The sequence below is a fragment of the Liolophura sinensis genome, chromosome 9, assembly GCF_032854445.1.
Source record: "Liolophura sinensis isolate JHLJ2023 chromosome 9, CUHK_Ljap_v2, whole genome shotgun sequence".
NCBI lineage: Eukaryota > Metazoa > Mollusca > Polyplacophora > Chitonida > Chitonidae > Liolophura > Liolophura sinensis.
Window position 1 is genome coordinate 1,965,746 of NC_088303.1, and position 22,136 is coordinate 1,987,881.

At 40.1% G+C, this 22,136-nt stretch overlaps 1 protein-coding gene across 6 annotated transcripts in view; it reads right to left on the minus strand.

Moving 5' to 3' along the window:
* Positions 1-12,914: 12,914 nt before the first annotated feature.
* The window catches only part of LOC135474877 (probable D-lactate dehydrogenase, mitochondrial), a 40,044-nt gene continuing 30,822 nt past the window's right edge, over positions 12,915-22,136 (minus strand). For 4 of the 6 annotated variants that reach the window (XM_064754525.1, XM_064754526.1, XM_064754524.1 and 1 more), the window contains exons 13-14: positions 16,714-18,386; positions 12,916-13,206 (exon numbers count right to left, since the gene is read on the minus strand). In XM_064754525.1, the coding sequence (XP_064610595.1) occupies positions 18,203-18,386 (184 nt within the window). In that variant the 3' untranslated portion in view covers positions 12,916-13,206; positions 16,714-18,202. Of the gene's footprint in view, positions 13,207-16,713; positions 18,387-22,136 lie in introns of all 6 variants that reach the window. The other 2 variants (XM_064754528.1, XM_064754529.1) reach the window with 2 other exon arrangements.

A 22,136-nucleotide genomic window follows, 5' to 3' on the forward strand; every position in this document is an offset into this window, starting at 1 on the left:
ACTTCGAAATATATTTTCGTGTCGTCGACATTTATAATCTTTCTTACGTTTTAATTCCCCACCAGTGCTTTTGAGAGTTGCGATCGCTGAGTTGTAGCATCATGTGGTAACCCAATATACCAACTAGCTATGCCACGATATTCTGTAGGCAAATACGCAATGAGCAAAATGAGCGGGATGTTCCATTAAACCCTCCTCGTACAATTACGTGGGGTATTTAACTTCTGCCAGGTAAATAAATATTTTTTAAAATTATTAATAAAAGCAAAATTGGTTACAGGTTGAATCTTACGATTCAAGTATTAACTGTAGGATGAACATGACGATCATGTACTTTCAGATTAGAATTGCTTTGCTTGTCAGCAAGGAAAATTAAAAAAAAATAAAAAATGAATTTTTGACAATGATGCCCGCGTCAAAACAAAAAAACATATCTTCCACCCTTTGATGTTGATTATGTGAAGGCAGGGAATGATCATTTATTCCCTGTCCCTGTGTCCTTAACAAGAGCAGCTAAGACTCAGATTTGGCGTCAAGTGTTATAACGGAAGTAACAAGTGTAGGATTCTAAAACGCATCAGAAAAATAACCGAACACTTGGTTTGAACACCAAACCTCAATGGTATATATAGGCCTAGAAGCGCAACAAGCGTGAAATGTCATCGTTAGCTTGTCTAGATGGCACTGCAAAACGAAGGCAAGGAAATCTATTGCCTGAATGTCACCGAACCTTCAACTGTAAATCATGCCATGTGATAATTAATGAAAAGTCTTTACAAAGATGTGCCGAAATACGTTTAGCCCTACTCAAGAGGAAAAAAATAGTACAAACTTGTTCCCATGTGATGTGATAAGTTTCAGCTTAAAATCTGAATAACATTAGGTTCATAAAAGAATTGCGTACTATTCCTGTCAGAAATCGCCCCGGGGTGGGGGAAGAAGGGTCGTGGGGGAGGAGGATACAGAGCTCTCGTAGAGGTTGAAACGTACCTTATTTCTTGGGAACATAAGAAACGATGGCCTGTTTATTTCTTTTTATATGCCTTTCTTGTATTTTTTTGTATGACTGTATATATTATTTATTGTTCACATGTATAACACATATGTACACATATATAGGTCACATGGTATATATTTAGTTCGAGAAGTTTCTGTCGAGGAGAGACAGCGTTTTCTGTGAACAATGCCCCAAGGCATATATTCACAGACTGAAGATCTTTTCTTATCACACGTCGACGAATGCAATGAATGAAGACCCGAATGATAAATGGAAAATAAAGTAAAAAAAAAAGCTGTACAATAGAAGTGAACAGACTGTCATTCATATACCTGGGCCAGACAAGTGACTCATGTACTCTACACTGGGGAGAAAAGACAGACGCCAATCTTCTCTACCAGCAACGTCAATGACAACAGAGGTCACCAAAAAGCCTCGTACATTTCCCATCAGTGCACCTTAACACGTCAAGGCGAAACTTGCAAGTAAAGCCAAGATGTGACAGATTAAGTCATTCTACTTTTAAGCCTCGTACATTTCCCCCAAAGCACTCCTCAAAACGTCAAGGCGAAGCTTGTAAAGCAAAGATGTGACAGATTAAGTCATTCTACGTTTACTGCGCACAAAGTAACAGAACCAAATGTGAAACAGGCTTTTAACTGAACACCATTTCCAATGTGGGCCTATTAAAAGAGACGCTTAAACAGATAATCACCATTATAGATGTAGAATATGCGATCAAAAACTCACTGTTTTTTTATCTGTTATGAAGTTTCTACATCTTCTGTGATCTTTTCTGAAGTGTCTGTATTTTCTGTGATCTTTTCTGATATTTCTCTCTCCTTTGTGAGCCTTTCTGAAGTTTCAGTCTCTTATGTGAGCTTTTCTGATTTTTCTATCTCTTTTATGATCATTTCTGGTTTCTATGTCTTTTCCGAGATTTTCTGATGTTTCTACCTCTTGTATGATCCTTCCACAGTGTCTTTATCTCTTATGATAGGTTTCTCTGACCAGGTTTGTGTCTTTTCTGTGAATTTTCCTCTTCTGTGAGGTTTTTATCTGTTCTGAGATTTTTTCTGATGTTTTACTTACTTCTGTGATCTTTTCTGGTGTTTCTATCTCTTCTGTGATCTTTTCTGATGTTTCTTGTTCTTCTATGACAATTTCTGAAGTTTTATGTCTTCTCTGAGATTTTCTGATGTTTCCATCTCTTCTGTGAGCTTTTCTGATGTTTCTATTTCTTCTATGATCATTTCTGAAGTTTTTATGCCTTATCTGAGATTTTTTTATGTTTCCATCTCTTGTGTGATCCTTCCTCAGTGTCTTTATCTCCTGTGATAGATTTCTCTGACCAGGTTTCTGTCTTTTCCGTGAGCTTTCCAAAGTTTCTATCTCTTCTGGGAAGTTTTAATCTGTTCTGAGATTTTTACTGATGTTTTACTCACTTCTGCGATCTTTTCTGGAGTGTCTATCTCTTCTGTGATCTTTTCTGATATTTATGTATCTTCTGTGATGTTTTCTGAATTTTCTATATCTTCTATGTTTTCTTTCCTGAGGTCTTAGTCTCGCTGTGATCATTTCTGAAGTTTCTATTTCTTCTGTAATCTTTTATGATGTATGAATCTCTGTATCTTCACTGTCTTTCTATTTGTTTCACAAAACCTTTCTATTTCTTCACTTTTTAAAAACGTTTTTGGATTTTCGCTCTTATTTTGAATTTTTGATTCTGATGTGAATAGTATACATCTCTTCTGTGATGAATACATCTTTCTGCGTTTCTATTGTCCAACAATTAATACAAAAAGAGGAGAAATGGCGTGTGATAAAAGGATATAACGGAATCATGTCCAACTACTGCTTTCAGAGTATGTGACGAAACGGGTACACACCACGTATATTCCCCTGAAATCCCATCTATTTATTCTAGTTATACTGATGGATGACAATTGTGACTGTCTGCAAGTATACGATACGATGTGGCGTTAAGCCATAATCATTCATTCATTCCTGTTACAGACTTGCAAGTCGCTCTTCCAATGTTGGGGTATGTAATATAATGAGTGGGAATCGAGGCGGCTTGAATAATTGAACGGTCACATCCTTTCTTACAGTATTCTAATATCGTGGCATAAAAAAAAACACATTATGCTATCATTCAAAATTTAAACAGATATAGTCTCTCCTACTTATCGGTTTGAAGAATTTCTTTCAGAACAAATGTCCCTCTGTGGGCGGTGTATAACCACCTTCATGGTATATTGCCTATCTGGTGAGATCTATCTGTTGTAGATACCCAATAAATCAGCCCAATAGGTGTTTTTAACAGTGTACGAGTGCGGATAAATAGGCAGAGAGGGAAGGTGCATTAGAGATCTTACTCCCACACCCACACTCCCCCACGACGTTAGCCATTTGTTCTTGTGATAGACACTGATGATAAACACATGTTTTCAGTGTTACATGTCACTCACGGAATCCTTTAGGCCGAAAGCCACGCGAAAATTGGTGCTACGACTTCAAATGACGCGCCTGTTGCGCCGTGAGATATACATGCCGTTTACCTTAAAATTATGGCAAAAAAAGTCAACCATCATCGATAAAAAAGGGAAAAAAATACAATATATGTACTCGCTTATCAAGATAACATGAAAAATAAATTCTGAAAGCATTGTTGATGAATGTATTTCCAGATCTCCTGTTTGTTTCACATCCCAGTTTATCAGTCAAATAAAGCAGAGCAGATAGTCTATGGCTCTGAAGGGCATCTTCTTCACAAATTTGATTTGTGTCAGTGTCAATGATCTTTCTAACAGAAAATGCTTCAAGGAATGGTTAGAGATGACAGAACCGGTTTGATTAGACTATCTACATTGAATATAATGGAGACTATATTTTGCAGATGAATAAGGTGGTTGTTTATTATCGAACATTAATATTTTATATCGGTATATGCCGTACATCTAAATCATGTATCGATATCAACAGCTGAGGTTTTTCCGTACTAAAACTTTTTTTCACCATGTCACTTTAACTGCTCCATGTCTCAGCCATTGGGGGACCCGAATAATGGTTTCTTCCGAACTGGCTGTGAGTTCAAGTGCAGCTCATGCTGGCTTCCACTGTGGTACGTTGGAAGATCTGTTAGCAGCCTGTAGGTGGCCGTGGTTTTCTCGAGCACTGCCCGGTTTCCTACCACTATCAACTGCTGATCGCTGTTGAAAATAAGTGAAATATTCCTGAGTAAGGCGTAAAACTCCAATGAAATAAATAAATAAAATGGCCGACTGATGTTTTGCATGTTGAAGACTAAAATGTGGATGCATTTGTTCAGTTCTGTGTAAAATGGGATAATTTTAATCTATATCAAAAGTTACTGACTCTAAACCTTAATGTGTCAAAAATACGCCATCAAGCACCTTTTTTCTTTCAGTTACTTATATTCTGCACTGAGAGCCAGACTGCTGTAGACAAATATGAATAGAGCGTTACGTGTTCTATCTAATTCCGTTAATAACCCTCCAGGGGTTGTATAAGCATTTGGTTTATCACATCAACTCTAAGCTTTTATGTACGTTTGCAATTAAAGCGGGGCTGAGATACCTGTATTTGTACTCCACCTGGACGCGACTGAGATACCTGTATTTGTACTCCACCTGAGGCCCCTGTGTTTGTACTCCACCGGGACGCAACTGAGATACCTGTTTGTACTCCACCTGGACGCAACTGAGATACCTGTATTTGTGCTCCACCTGGACGCGACTGAGACACCTGTATTTGTACTCCACCTGGACGCAACTGAGATACCTGTATTTGTACTCCACCTGGACGCGACTGAGATACCTGTATTTGTACTCCACCTGAGACACCTGTATTTGTACTCCATCTGAGATACCTGTATTTGTACTCCACCTGAGATACATGTATTTGTACTCTACCTGAGATACATGTATTTGTACTCCACCTGGACGCGGCTGAGATACATGTATTTGTACTCCACCTGACATACCTGTGTTTGTACTCCACCTGGACGCGACTGAGATACCTGTATTTGTATTCCACCTAGACGCAACTGAGATACCTGTATTTGTACTCCACCTGAGACACCTGTATTTGTACTCCACCTGAGATACATGTATTTGTACTCCACCTGACATATCTGTATTTGTACTCCACCTGAGATACATGTATTTGTACTCCACCTGACATACCTGTATTTGTACTCCACCTGACATACCTGTATTTGTACTCTACCTGAGATACATGTATTTGTACTCCACCTCACATACCTGTATTTGTACTCCACCTGAGATACCTGCATTTGTACTCCACCTGGACGCGACTGAGACACCTGTATTTGTACTCCACCTGAACGCAACTGAGACACCTGTAATTGTACTCCACCTGGACCCAACTGAGATACATGTATTTGTACTCCACCTGAGATACATGTATTTGTACTCCACCTGACATACCTGTATTTGTACTCCACCTGAGATACATGTATTTGTACTCCACCTGAGATACCTGTATTTGTACTCTACCTGGACGCGGCTGAGATACCTGTATTTGTACTCCACCTGAGACACATGTACTTGTACTCCACCTGAGATACCTGTATTTGTACTCTACCTGAGATACATGTATTTGTACTCCACCTGACATACCTGTATCTGTACTCTACCTGAGACACCTGCATTTGTACTCCACCTGACATTCCTGTGTTTGTACTCCACCTGGACGCGACTGAGATACCTGTATTTGTACTCCACCTGGACGCAACTGAGATACCTGTATTTTTACTCCACCTGAGATACATGTATTTGTACTCCACCTGAGATACATGTATTTGTACTCCACCTGAGATACCTGTATTTGTACTCCACCTGAGATACATGTATTTGTACTCTACCTGAGATACATGTATTTGTACTCCACCTGAGATACCTGTATTTGTACTCTACCTGAGACACCTGTATTTGTACTCCACCTGACATTCCTGTGTTTGTACTCCACCTGGACGCAACTGAGATACCTGTATTTGTACTCCACCTGGACGCAACTGAGACACCTGTATTTGTACTCCACCTGAGATACATGTATTTGTACTCCACCTGAGATACATGTATTTGTACTCCACCTGACATACCTGTATTTGTACTCTACCTGAGATACATGTATTTGTACTCCACCTGACATACCTGTATTTGTACTCCACCTGAGATACATGTATTTGTACTCCACCTGACATACCTGTATTTGTACTCTACCTGAGATACATGTATTTGTACTCCACCTGAGATACCTGCATTTGTACTCCACCTGGACGCGACTGAGACACCTGTATTTGTACTCCACCTGGACGCAACTGAGACACCTGTATTTGTACTCCACCTGAGATACATGTATTTGTACTCCACCTGACATACCTGTATTTGTACTCTACCTGAGATACATGTATTTGTACTCCATCTGACATACCTGTATTTGTACTCCACCTGAGATACCTGCATTTGTACTCCACCTGGACGCGACTGAGATACCTGTATTTGTACTCCACCTGGACGCGACTGAGATATCTGTATTTATACTCCACTTGGACCCAACTGAGATACCTGTATTTTTACTCCACCTGAGATACCTGTATTTGTATTCCACTTGAGATATCTGCATTTGTACTCCACCTGACATACCTGTATTTGTACTCCACCTGACATACCTGTATTTGTACTCTACCTGGCCATTATCACGCATTACGACTTTAAAACTAGAATTGTACGTCATGCCTAAAATATCGACTTTCTCTGCATTACTGAAAAGTGATAACCACTTCTGTCTTACATGTTGCACGCTGAAAAGTGATGGCCACTTCTGTCTTACATGTTGCACGCTGAAAAATGATAACCACTTCTGTCTTACATGTTGCCCCCTAAAAAGTGATGGCCACTTGTCTTACAAGTTGCCCGCTGAAAAGTGATGACCACTTCTGTCTTACATGTTGACCCCTGAAAAGCGATGACCACTTCTGTCTTACATGTTGCCCGCTGAAAAGTTGATGACCACTTCTGTCTTACATGTTGCCCCCTGAAAAGTGATGATCAGTTCCGTCTTACATGTTGCTCGCTTCACCTGCCATATTACTGACGGTTAGATCCACGCAGGTTTGTCGGACAAACGACGTGTTGGTCAACGAGATTTAACATTCGTCTACCAACCGTCGCCGAAATGGACGCTCTCGGGGAGACCGATTCTCACAACAACATTCAACACAAACCACCAAAGAACTAAGAAAGTATATACCCAGTAGTATGGAATCAAGTGGGAGGAAACCGGGCACAGTCCGAAGGAAATCCACGGTCATCCGCAGGTTGCTGGAAGACCTTCCCCCATACAGCCGGAGAGGAAGCCAGCATGAACTGCAGTCTCTTACCTGTACACCTGCTGGTGGACTAAGCACTCCCAATGAATGATCCCTTTGCATTGTTCAGTGTGATTGTATATTACACGGGATAACAACACAGCATTTGGGGCAATTCTGGACCAGTGACATCTGGAAAATTGCAACTAACATCACTGCATACTTTTCTACCTAATTCAGCTTAAGCCATGGTGCTGAGGGCGGCAGAAGTTGCTGCTGCTCAAGCATTTGTATGAACAGTTACAATAAATTGACAAGGGAAAGGATTTCAACGGTTACTTGTGACCATTTGCCAACATCCCACTACCGCTGCCTGTCTGGTTTTAATCACCATACTGTAGACTTTTATAGTCTGATATAAACGTGTAACAATGTGTTAGTCCTACAGCATGTTCATTAAATTTCTAGATTTTTTTTTGGGGGGGGGAGGGGGGAGGAGGGGCATGTATTACATATACTTATTCTACACTATACCGAACAGTCACATAAATATGTAAATGAGGCTGTCGCAAAACCACGCTCTGGAAAACTTTGATAAATCTCCATTTACCACGTGTTTGATACCTGTCATAAATTACGTCAGTTATAAAACGTGTGAGCTAAGCCAGTTATTTAGCTGTAGTTGTTTGGACCTAATTCTGATTAAACCACACCCCTTGGGGGCGTGCAATTTATTACTGTTTAATCATTTATATGAACAGTTAAGATAAAGGGTAAAGTGACAAGATGCCGGATGTCATCGGTAATACCTGTCATTTGCCAACTACAAGCAACCCACTGTCGTTACTGCTCTCTCTATGCTGCAGTCTTTTACAATGCAGAGCTGTAGGCGATCGCTACCTGCGTGGGGTGGCCAAGAGTCTATTTTCTCCACTTGATAGAAGCCTTGGTCATCTAAACCAGACATGATGGACACTACCTGTATGACATATATGATTGGTAATTGGCTGCCTGCCTGTTCACCTGATTTCACACTGGTTGGTCATGGTGCATATAGCTTTTACATAAGGCACAGACGCTGCTCGCAAACTTATAACTGGGAACGAGACGTGGTTCAGTCTGTTAGGTGAAGCACGTTCAATCCCAGCCTTGGTGGACAGGGAAATTGTACAATATTTAATTGTTCGTGATAATAAGCTGTTAAGGCGTTCGTGGGACCGTTTGCTCCGTCTTACCTTCACTGAGCGCTTGTCTTCCACCAGTCTGGCGAGCTACAACTGTGTACATGTGGGGAAAATGGGTAAAACGTGGGAAATTAAAGCTTACACATGCGTAATTCGTGAAATTGGGCAAAAGATTTGCCTTCCGAACTAAAGTGCGAGGGAGGACAGATAATACTGCCACACAGACAGTTCAGGTTGTTGACGCACTACAAATTTCTGCGCTGCTATTTTGCTTCTAGTTGAAATATATCAAAATTGTATTTGTTTTGGATAGAACTGAAAACTTTTTGCCCAGTGTTATTACCCACCCTCTGAAGGTTACCAAGGTAACAACATGTTATGACTTCACTCCCAGCAACCACAGCTTTAAACAATTGTGGGTATGCTAGGTTGATTTTTTGATATGCTGTAGAGCAGAGTGCAAGCTAAAGTATGGCATGGTGTGGCATGATACCACGCAAAAGTTAGGGAATATATATTTTTGAGGTTGAAGTTGACAAATTAACTACATAAATGGTAAGAAAAATCAATGCGCTCGTGTAACCTGTAAGTGGGTGGTTCGCCCTGGGCACCCCTATTTCCTTCACTGGCCGCCACTGTAGATGTAAAGAAACATTTTAGCGTATTTGGCGTCATAAGACAATAAACTCAAACTGGAAATTTTTATACCGGTAGCTTATCCATTTAAATACATTCTAAAATGTAATCAACTCTGTTTATTTAACATATTGTAATGTTTTTAAGAGGTGCTAGATTACGTGACTGCAGCACAATAATATGTTACAGGCAACTGAATATTATGTTACAGACAGCACAATACTGTAACAGACAGCACAAAATTATGTCACAGACAACACAATAGTGTTACAGATAGCATAATATTATGTAACAGACATCACAAAATTATGTCACAGACAACAAAATATTATGTTACAGATAGCACAACATTATGTTACAGTCAACACAATATTGTGTAACAGACAGCACAATATTATGTTACAGACACTGCAACAATATGTTACAGATATCACAATATTACATTACAGACAACACAATATTATGTTACAGACAACACAATATTATATTACAGACAGCACAACATTATGTTGCAGACAACGCAATATTATCGTACAGACAACTGAATATTAAGACAATAAACTCAAACTGGAAATTTTTATACGGGTAGCTTATCCATTTAAATACATTCTAAAATGTAATCAACTCTGTTTATTTAACATATTGTAATGTTTTTAAGAGGTGCTAGATTACGTGACTGCAGCACAATAATATGTTACAGACAACTGAATATTATGTTACAGACAGCACAATATACTGTAACAGACAGCACAAAATTATGTCACAGACAACACAATAATGTTATAGACAGCATAAAATTATGTAACAGACAGCACAAAATTATGTCACAGACAACACAACAATGTTACAGACAGCATAATATTATGTAACAGACAGCACAAAATTATGCCACAGACAACACAATAATGTTACAGACAGCATAATATTATGTAACAGACAGCACAAAATTATGTCACAGACAACACAATAATATGTACAGACAGCAAAATATTGTGTTACAGGCAGCAAAATATTATGTAACTGACAGCACAATATTACGTTACAGACACTGCAATATTATGTTACAGATATAACAATATTATTTTACAAACACAATATTATGTTACAGGCAGCACAACATTATATAACACTGCAATATTATGTTACAGACAACACAATATTATGTTACAGCCAGCACAACATTATGTTAGAGACAGCGCAATATTATGTTACAGCCAACACAATGTTATGTTAGAGACAGCGCAATATTATGTTACAGACAGCACAACATTATGTTACAGACAAGACAATATTATGTTACAGACCGCACAACATTATGTTACAGATAGCACAAAGTTATGTTACAGACAGCACAACATTATGCTATAGACAGCAAAATATTATGTTAGAGGCAGGGCAATATTATGTTACAGACAACAAATGCATTTTCTTGAAACAACACGACAGATCCGTCATGTACAGCATAATAGTTTGTTACAATAAATTAATCCAGTCTTTCAGTACTCAGAAAATCTAGAATAAATTCATCGTGTACACGCATAAATTAGGGCCTACCGACTGAAAAATCTACCAAGGGTTCGTTTTTGGTTATTATTAAAATCAGGCAGTTTTTCTTTTTATATTTTTTCAATTTAAGCTTGCTGAATTATGGATATTCAATAAATTTGAAGTGTAAGTCTGTATAAATTAACGTAAAGTTCTTCAAAGTGGATTCTTATTAAATAATCTAATAAATTTAGATTTAATAAGTTTAAAATATAAGTTTAATACCTATTGAATCCTTATTTTCAGAAAAAAATAAATAAAATAACCCGATCTACCTGTATACTAAAATTCACAAATTCATCTTCTTATCCAAACAAACAACTTCTTCATTTTGGCCTAAGCCAATGTACGCTCTGCATAAAAAAGCATGACATTTGTTCGAATTAAAGTGAAAAGTATGAGTCAACGTTTTGTGTATAGCCGGTGTGCGCGCCCTATACTTTACCGGGTTACGCGTATTATGTTGAGTAATAGGTAAGCACGGAGCCCGGTCAGAATCAGGATGATAATGAAAGATCTAGGCTACTCCAGGGCTCGACCTATTTACTGCGAACAAGCTGGTTGTTGTTGACACACGCATTAGCCGATCTCTCAATGGCTTCTGTCTCACCGAATGGAACCTACTGAACAACTGTCTCCAACACTAAGACGCCTTTTTTTACTTTGACTTGTGGGGTTAAATTTTGATTTACCAGTGTCAGTTCGCCATAAATCAGCGCCCGAGTCTCCGTCTTTTCTTCTCGTAGAGGGTACACCAAGGTCGTGCTGCTATCCTGAAGACTGAAGAAAAACAGCTGATTGTGTTTTGTGTTCACGGTATAGTAGAAGTAGTCTTCATTCATACTGAATTCATAAAAGTAGGCCAGGTCTCAATGGGGGAGTATACAGGAGATAGGATGACAGGTTCCTGGGACCAGTTGGTTGACAGAATACACACTTTGTGTATACCAATGTCAATACCGTATTGCCCTCATGCAGACCACCGGTGAAAAAGGAACGTCTAGTCGTCGGTTCAAACCCTAGCCTAGACTTACATCTTCAAACTGTCAAGGTTTGCCGATGTGGCGTTAAGCCATAATCATTCATTCATTCAAACTGTCAAGGGGCCTCCGTGGTTAGTGTAACAATCCAGGAGTCTCTCACCAATGCGGTCGCTGTGAGTCAAGCTCACGGGAAGGTCTTCCAGCAATCTGCGGATGGTCGTGGGTTTCCCTGGGGCTCTGTCCGGTTTCCTTACACCATAATGCTGGCCACCGTCGTATATGTGAAATCTTAATCATATCAATCAATCGACCTGGCAAGCCCGCTAAGCATGATGAAAACACGATGACCGATTAATTAGTGTTAGCAATTGGAATAATTTGGAATAATGCCAGCTATTTTCAGCACTGACTTCAGGAATATACTGTGCAAAGCTTGCTTTATTCTGTCCGTTGGAAGGTGTAATTTTGCAGGGCATTGAATTTGAACGTCAGCTTTGTTTTGAAAGTATGTCACTCTTTGCTCATTCTGCATCACCGCTGTAATGGTATTTGGGTATTTTTCACGCCACGTTCATGATAGGGGTATTGATAGGTTTCACAATGTTAATGATGAACAAAACGACAAAAAACACTTTGTACAAACTGACTTATTCACAAGCTTTCGGAAGAGATTTTCAAAGACAGAGAGGACCCTGGACTCAGAAATAAAGCTGTTTACAAAATCAACTGTGGGGAATGTGAAAAATATATAGGTAAAACGTACGGACACCTAACTGTCAGGTTACTTGAACATGATGAAAGTGCACAATGGTAATAAATGATGACACGATGGCACGAAGCGCTGACCACTGCTTTGTTGAACCGTACCATCGGTTCGTCTGAAAAATTCTCACAGGATCAATGCGGAGAAAGAAAGCATTCATTTTCATTTTGTGTCCAAACAGTGGCACACAGGAAAGGGAACTAGAATACCGTAACCGTCACTATTAACCACATGATAGCAAAATACCGATGGTACAAAGCTATACGGCTTTGACGAAACTATGATAGAACGATGGCACGACGCGAAGGCACGAAGACAAGCGATGATACCATGATACGGGGCGAAGGCGCGATGGCACAGAGCGATGGCACGATAACACGGGGCAATGACACGAAGCGATGGTACATTGGCACCCGTACGAAGGGATTCTCGTCGTAACATTGCTTGTCCAAAGTCGCTTCGTATCTTCGTCTTATGGCTTCGTAAATGTTAGAGTTATAATGATACTAATGTTTGAAAAAAGTATAATGCGATACGTTTTGCAGATTTAGGGCACTTTGTTATGAAAGGTAACACGTGAACAAACGAGGTTAATATTTGTGAAAGATAATTATTTGGGCAATACTAAAATAATAACAAAAAAAAACTGTATTTTTGCCAAAAATCTCCGGAACAGTCTTTTAAATGTACAAATCTATCAACGAGTTCGAACTGAGAACCGACACGGTACAGGGAGACCCCATCTGAAAACGATAAAATATATAAATGAAAGTGGCGTTAAACCACATAGCCAAAGAAACTACTCGTACTGGTACAGATAGCGGTCTGATAAACCTGTCCCTTATACGTAATTGGAGGTGGATCTCCGAGGTATCATCAGCATATAGTCATTTCTAGTTCGATATATTAATACGCAGCACGTTGCGCCAACAGTGCTGTTCGCGTTTATAAGGGACGTGAGGTTTCATCTCCTATAACTGTTGTTACGTCCCAAATCAATATGGGTTCACATCGTGCTCCTCCTTTCGAATACTGTCTCCTCTCTTACAACCAGTATGTGACAGACTGTTTAGATTTCTGGCAGAGGCAATACTGATAATGCCGATATCACTTTGGAAAAACACAAGCATCCGCTTTCTGCTGTGCATATACAGACCAAGTGTTTATAATTGGCAAGGTGAATGTAGCATCAATGTAGAATAAATGTAGCATAAATATAGTATAAATGCAGCATAAGTATAGTATAAATGTGGTATAAATGTAGCATAAATATAGTATAAATGTAGCATAAATGACTTTAAAGATTAGGAACACCAACAGTTTAACTGCCGGAAAACACGTTGTGAAAAATAGTCGCCAGTCAAACTAACTCTTGGCCAAGGAGCTGAAAGTGATCGAAATTATGCAGTGAGTTCAATAAAAAAAATATGAGTCGTTTTCCTAACCGCTCTAATTTATTCCAAAAGTGTCGTAAAATTCCCAATACATTTCCCACTAGAAATTGTGCTAAAAAGTCAACAACAAAAAATGCTGAAAAAGAAAGAAATGCGCCACTAAGGAAGGCCTATGTGAAGCACATAAGGAGAGCAATACGGTTCACGGCTCACTGACTCATAAAGTATAACCCAGTACCGTGTTGGAGAACAACGCCGAAAACTGAATTCAGTCCACTGAAAACAGCAGCTCGTGTGTTGTCTTTGTTTGCCTATGGAAAATATTGTTCTGATGTGAGTCGCATTAGTATAGGGGATTTGTGCTAAACGTATTCAGCTGACCTAAAGGTCATAGTCTTTGTCGGTCGTCTGTACAACTGTCCATTCTTTGAGAGTGTTGAGTGCATGCGCCTATGCTTACTGTTAAATGGAAAGCCTACTCTCAACGAAGCACACTAGGAACAATGTCTGCTATAAGATCTTCTCTATACAACTCTTCGGGCCAGCTCTTTTGTGAATGAAAAAAGGGATGCACTGTGGTTTTCTCCATTTGACACCATGATGTATACTTACCTGGTGTACGCCCATTCAACCACACGGTTCCTGCCTTGTGATTTGTAGTGTGCACGTGTGTTTATACTATCTGTGGTTTGTAGCAGTTCACAATGTGTTTAGGTAGACTGCAAATGCATAAATATAGATCACTGACCGAAATTTAATGAAAGATCCGGCTGTATAACTTTATCAAACAAATAATTTATTAAAGAAAGGGGGAGGAGGTGAGACAGACAGACCACAGGTTAGGGGGAAAACGGCAGACCTGTTCCCCTCCTATAAACCATCGGGAACAAAACGGGACTGGCAAACAAGTCGGCACTTCACCCGAAGACCCGGTTGGCTCAGCTTTAAACAAACATCAGTGTACATCAACAAAGTGCGGGCCACAAACAAACACTCCCTTGTCTGGGGGAAATGGTCGTATTCACACAGCATGACAAAAACAACAAAAGACACCAAATTGATGTATTAAAGCGCAAAATACAGTACCATCTTTGTGGCAGAAGTTTCCCACGTTGTCGCACATGGTCTCCACCAAGAACATCGAAATAAGATCAAACAAAACAAAAAACGGCGATGCCGCCTAAGGGACATTTTGCCTGGGTAGAACTCCCTTTAAAGAAAGTCACTAATCACTTGTTAAAGAGATGGTCGGGGACAATAGTTGGATTCGGGGTGGTGGGTAAGATGTGTAGAGGTGCTGGGGGAGTTCACAGTGGAGAGGTGTTTCTAGAGAGTCTGCGTTCCACAAAGGCACGTCTGTTCAACAACATCACAGTATATCAGATACTCCGATCCCATCTGCCTTAACCCTACACGCCATTATATCCCATTCAATACAGTCGTGAAATCGGAGAATAAACTGAGCTCTGATGATGGTGGAGATAATGGGAATACACTGTGGCAATGTGACATATTTGTAAGTCTCAGAAACTAAAACTGATTGATGGTGGAGGGAGGTGAAAGCCAGGAGGAGGGAGGGTGGTCTGAGCAAACAAGAACCAAGACATAAATGAGGAGGACGTTTAAACAGAGGATCTGACATAATACAAACCGACTGTCCTCCGACACAGAACAACACAACTAAGCGTGTAACACACTGCTGGGCTATATTTCTCTTATATCCTTTCACATTACACAGTTTACCTGACACAACCACCACAAATGTCAGGTGTGCTCAGGTGCAGGTAGATTTATCTGTTACCTGAGGTATAAACACGTCATAATCAACCTGTCAGTTCAATGGTATCTATTCTAACCACATTATGGCAGAGAGATTAAGAACGCGTACGCTCGTACTGTACAACAACGGAGAGGTGTATACAGGAATCGCGTAGTCGACTTCTGTATGGAAAATTACTCCCTGCCTGCGGTTGGCTCGAAGCAGGAAGCCTTTGGGGGTGTTGTCACCTGCGTCAGTGGTTCCCCAAAAATTTCTGAGCATAAACCTGCACTATATCACACAACACAAAGACCACATTATATGAACTGAACTTGATACAAATGTAACAAAACTGATTAATCTCAGCAAAGCAAACAACTCAAATGAACTTATACTTAATAAAACACACGTATTTCACAACGCAAATTACTGGCACAGTGGGAAGACATCACTATTTTCTTATCAAAGTGCAAAACATGCTTTTCTAATTTGCTTTTTTACATAATTTGTAGCACATACAAAATGGAGAATTTCGACCTGTTAACATCTTTTCTTTTTACGGTACATCATCACCAATCTTCCCCTGAAGCAACCAGTGCCTACTGTTTTTCGTAAATTTTCTTGCAAATCTCTCGTCACCTTATGTCGTCTTAATCTACACACTGTTATTTCGTAAAAACAAATAAGTGAAAATAGATTTAGGAAGTTCAGTAAATGTTGCCTCACCGGTTCTACAGTTTTTGTTTCACGCAGTGCACGCACTTCTTCAATTCGTTCGTACGCTCTGCCGTATAAACCCGAGAATATTTCAATCATACAATAGCAGTAATGATTAATTGTGGTGAAGGAAATGAGTTATATACACGTTCTGTTAGAAATTGATGGGTACATGAAACATCTCCGCTGTTCAAAACCCAAGAGCTGCATGCTATCACAAGGTAGCCCCAAGATGCACACAGACCTACAACTGCTCAAATAACTAATATTTATTTTGATGGAAACATTCTGTCCAGTACATGATTTTTGTACTAGAGCAAGCAGTTATCTTAGGTGGATAAACACCTGTTTAGATGCAAAACGATAATGATTCTGGTTACCTGTCCTGTGGTAATCATGACCACATGGTGCTCATCTATTCCAGGTTAATGATGTTCACCTCGATGGTAAAATCTTCCTGGTTACCTGTCCTGTGGTAATCATGACCACATGGTGCTCATCTCCTCCAGGTTAATGATGTTCACCTCGATGGTAAAACCTTCCTGGTTACCTGTCTTGTGGTAATCATGACCACATGGTGCTCATCTATTCCAAGTTAATGATGTTCACCTTTTATGGTAAAACCTTCCTGGTTACCTGTCCTGTGGTAATCATGACCACATGGTGCTCATCTCTTCCAGGTTAATGATGTTCACCTCGATGGTAAAACCTTCCTGGTTACCTGTCCTGTGGTAATCATGACCACATGGTGCTCATCTCTTCCAGGTTAATGATGTTCACCTCAATGGTAAAACCTTCCTGGTTACCTGTCCTGTGGTAATCATGACCACATGGTGCTCATCTATTCCAGGTTAATGATGTTCACCTTTTATGGTAAAACCTTCCTGGTTACCTGTCCTGTGGTAATCATGACCACATGGTGCTCATCCATTCCAGGTTAATGATGTTCACCTCAATGGTAAAACCTTCCTAGTTACCTGTCTTGTGGTAATCATGACCACATGGTGCTCATCTATTCCAGGTTAATGATGTTCACCTTTTATGGTAAAACCTTCCTGGTTACCTGTCTTGTGGTAATCATGACCACATGGTGCTCATCTATTCCAGGTTAATGATGTTCACCTGGATGGTAAAACCTTCCTGGTTACCTGTCCTGTGGTAATCATGACCACATGATGCTCATCTATTCCAGGTTAATGATGTTCACCTCGGTGGTAAAACCTTCCTGGTTACCTGTCTTGTGGTAATCATGACCACATGGTGCTCATCTCTTCCAGGTTAATGATGTTCACCTGGATGGTAAAACCTTCCTGGTTACCTGTCCTGTGGTAATCATGACCACATGGTGCTCATCTATTCCAGGTTAATGATGTTCACCTCGATGGTAAAACCTTCCTGGTTACCTGTCCTGTGGTAATCATGACCACATGGTGCTCATCTATTCCAGGTTAATGATGTTCACCTCGGTGGTAAAACCTTCCTGGTTACCTGTCTTGTGGTAATCATGACCACATGGTGCTCATCTCTTCCAGGTTAATGATGTTCACCTGGATGGTAAAACCTTCCTGGTTACCTGTCCTGTGGTAATCATGACCACATGGTGCTCATCTCTTCCAGGTTAATGATGTTCACCTGGATGGTAAAACCTTCCTGGTTACCTGTCGTGTGGTAATCATGACCACATGGTGCTCATCTCTTCCAGGTTAATGATGTTTACCTCGGTGGTAAAACCTTCCTGGTTACCTGTCTTGTGGTAATCATGACCACATGGTGCTCATCTATTCCAGGTTAATGATGTTCACCTGGATGGTAAAACCTTGCAGATTAAGGTTCATACTGATCATTTGGGTGGGTAAACTTCGGTCTAGTTCATAGTGTTAATTTTGGTGGCAACACTTTGCCCGGGTTCATGATGTTTTGGGGATCCATCATTCTTTTAAGTTGCCACAAAACATCTATTGCAGTTTCCCCTAACTCTTTGGCCAGTAGACTGCGCTTGCCAAGCCCCACACCGTGTTCTCCTGTACAGGTCCCACCTACAGCCAATGCATCTCTGAAATAAAACCAGAACAAGTGATAACTGAAGACAAAGGTAGAACAAGTGGACTAGTGAGATAAGTATGCAGGTTGAAAGATGAGACCAGACAGCATGATATCTGATAGAAAACAAGTGGACTGGTGAGGTGAGCATGCAGGTAGAAAGATGAAAGCAGACAGCATGATATCTGAGAAGAAACAAGTGGACTAGTGAGGTGAGAATACAGGTAGAAAGATGAGACCAGACATCATGATATATGATAGGAAACAAGTGGACTAGTGAGGTGAGAATACAGGTAGAAAGATGAGAGCAGGCATCATGATATCTGATAGGAAACAAGTGGACTGGTGAGGTGAGAATACAGGTAGAAAGATAAGAGCAGACATCATGATATCTGATAGGAAACTAGTGGACTAGTGAGGTGAGAATACAGGTAGAAAGATGAGAGCAGACAGCATGATATCTGAAAGGAAACAAGTGGACTGGTGAGGTGAGAATATAGGTAGAAAGAGGAGACCAGACATGATATCTGATAGGAAACAAGTGGACTAAAGAAGTGAGAATACAGGTAGAAAGATGAGAGCAGACAGCATGATATCTGAAAGGAAACAAGTGGACTGGTGAGGTGAGAATATAGGTAGAAAGAGGAGACCAGACATGATATCTGATAGGAAACAAGTGGACTAAAGAAGTGAGAATACAGGTAGAAAGATGAGAGCAGACATCATGATATATGATAGGAAACAAGTGGACTAGTGAGGTGAGAATACAGGTACAAAGATGAGAGCAGGCATCATGATATCTGAAAGGAAACAAGTGGACTAGTGAGGTGAGAATACAGGTACAAAGATGAGAGCAGGCATCATGATATCTGATAGGAAACAAGTGGACTAGTGAGGTGAGAATACAGGTAGAAAGATGAGACCAGACATCATGATATATGATAGGAAACAAGTGGACTAGTGAGGTGAGATTACAGGTAGAAAGATGAGAGCAGACAGAATGATATCTGATAGGAAACAAGTGGACTAGTGAGGTGAGAATACAGGTAGAAAGATGAGAGCAGACAGCATGATATCTGAAAGGAAACAAGTGGACTGGTGAGGTGAGAATATAGGTAGAAAGAGGAGACCAGACATGATATCTGATAGGAAACAAGTGGACTAAAGAAGTGAGAATACAGGTAGAAAGATGAGAGCAGACAGCATGAAATCTGAGAGGAAACAAGTGGACTGGTGAGGTGAGAATACAGGTAGAAAGATGAGACCAGACAGCATGAAATCTGAGAGGAAACAAGTGGACTGGTGAGGTGAGAATACAGGTAGAAAGATGAGACCAGACAGCATGAAATCTGAGAGGAAACAAGTGGACTAGTGAGGTAAGAATACAGGTACAAAGATGAGAGCAGGCATCATGATATCTGAGAGGAAACAAGTGGACTGGTGAGGTGAGAATACAGGTAGAAAGATGAGAGCAGACATAATGATATCTGAAAGGAAACAAGTGGACTGGTGAGGTGAGAATACAGGTAGAAAGATGAGAGCAGACATCATGATATCTGAGAGGAAACAAGTGGACTAGTGAGGTGAGAATACAGGTAGAAAGATGAGAGCAGACATAATGATATCTGAAAGGAAACAAGTGGACTAGTGAGGTGAGAATGCAGGTAGAAAGATGAGACCAGACATCATGATATCTGAGAGGAAACAAGTGGACTAGTGAGGTGAGAATACAGGTAGAAAGATGAGAGCAGACATCATGATATCTGAGAGGAAACAAGTGGACTAGTGAGGTGAGAATACAGGTGGAAAGATGAGAGCAGACAGCATGATATCTGAGAGGAAACAAGTGGACTGGTGAGGTGAGAATATAGGTAGAAAGATGAGACCAGACAGCATGATATCTGATAGGAAACAAGTGGACTGGTGAGGTGAGAATACAGGTAGAAAGATGAGACCAGACAGCATGATATCTGATAGGAAACAAGTGGACTAGTGAGGTGAGAATACAGGTAGAAAGATGAGAGCAGACATCATGATATCTAACAGGAAACAAGTGGAAAAGTTTAATGATACAGAAATGTGATCAGACAAGTGACTTGACCAGATAGATGACATTTAATTAGGTAGAAAGAGGTAACTGTTGATAAGAAAACTTATCACTAATGATGAGTCTAAAAAATTATACAGCATCCAAAGGTTTCATCAAACACTTATAAAGATGTGACTAGATAGGTGACAATTGATGAGACATTAAAGACTAAAGTACTCTGAATAAAAATAGAGCAATGATGTAATGTTTGTCAAATGGTCACACATGCTGCCCTTGTGGTCCAGTCTCAGAGTTTTATTCCAACTGTTCATAAATATGCTTAAAAAATAGTGATGTAAATGCCCACATGTGCTCACGTAAAACAGGGCATTCAGAGAACACTGGTAGCTTGCCTGATTGAGCAGTTCATAAAAACTGCGTACTGTTCAAGCGAAGTGATAAGTTCAAATACTAACCCATAAACCAACCTAAAGTAGAACGTGTCATACACATATTTTCTCATTAGATAATGCTACAATCTTACCATTAAATCAACCAGAAAGGTTAAAATTATCATACTGTCAAAAATATGGCAATCATTTACATAAAGATTGCATACTGACTTTGTATGTTAGAGAATTGTAAATCGTTGCAGTGGTAAATCGTTGTGGCCAGTGGTCTTTGATCTGCAAATGGTGATATGTATTTGGCAATCCTTGTACAATGTGTGACGATTGCAACCCTGCAAATGTTGAGTTATGGTAGTAAAACACAGGGAGTTCCACCACCAATTCACTGGAATGACCTTTGACATCCAAATCATTACCGGAGATAAGGCTATCTGTGTACCATGAGTGACGAGTACAAGCTTGTGATTGCCTAAGCCAATACTGAGCTGACAACAGTCACGGTCTACACGCATGTGGATGGTTTAAACATTCCGTCACAGTCTAGGTAGATATGAGCATCGGGCAGGGTCAAAGGCTCCTTGTACTAACACAGATGTGCAAAGCTATCTACAGATAATGTGTATACTGGAGAAAAAGAGTGAGTGCATTAGTGCTTGGGAGTTTAATGTTGTACTTAACAATTTTTCAATATGATGACGAAAGAGTCCTTAGAGTACATGTAATGTGCCGATGCAGGACGGATTTCTGCTGTTTTATCTAGTGCTGCTTCAATGAGACGACTTACCGAAGGCAAGTAAGCTGCCCCGCCCGAGCCATTATATTGATATGGGTCGACCAGTCATTGCACCATCCCCTTCATGCTGAACGCCAAGCGAGGAAGTCACAACTTCCTCTTTTAAGGTCTTAGGTGTGACCCAAATGAGGCTTGACCCTGGACCTACCGACTCCCGAAGGGATGCTCTACCAACTTAGGTAAACTTCAACACTCCATAAATTTTGGTATAAAAGTAGCTTGAGACACAATAAGCTTCTCTGGACTCATGTTTATAGTTCCAATGTATCCAACATCCAATCAGACAGGTATCACCCGGTCCGACAGGTTGGAAAATTGCCTGGAATCCTCACGGACATTCATCACCTGTTTCAGGTGAGGCATACACATTACAGGTACAAACATCGAGACGTACTGGTAAACTGATCTGAAGTATTAGAATTGAACACAAAAACTGATATAGATCACTATTTCTACATGTCAAACAGGAAACACCACAATGACAACATCAGTTCAGTAATCAACATCTGCACTTGGCAACATGACCCACAT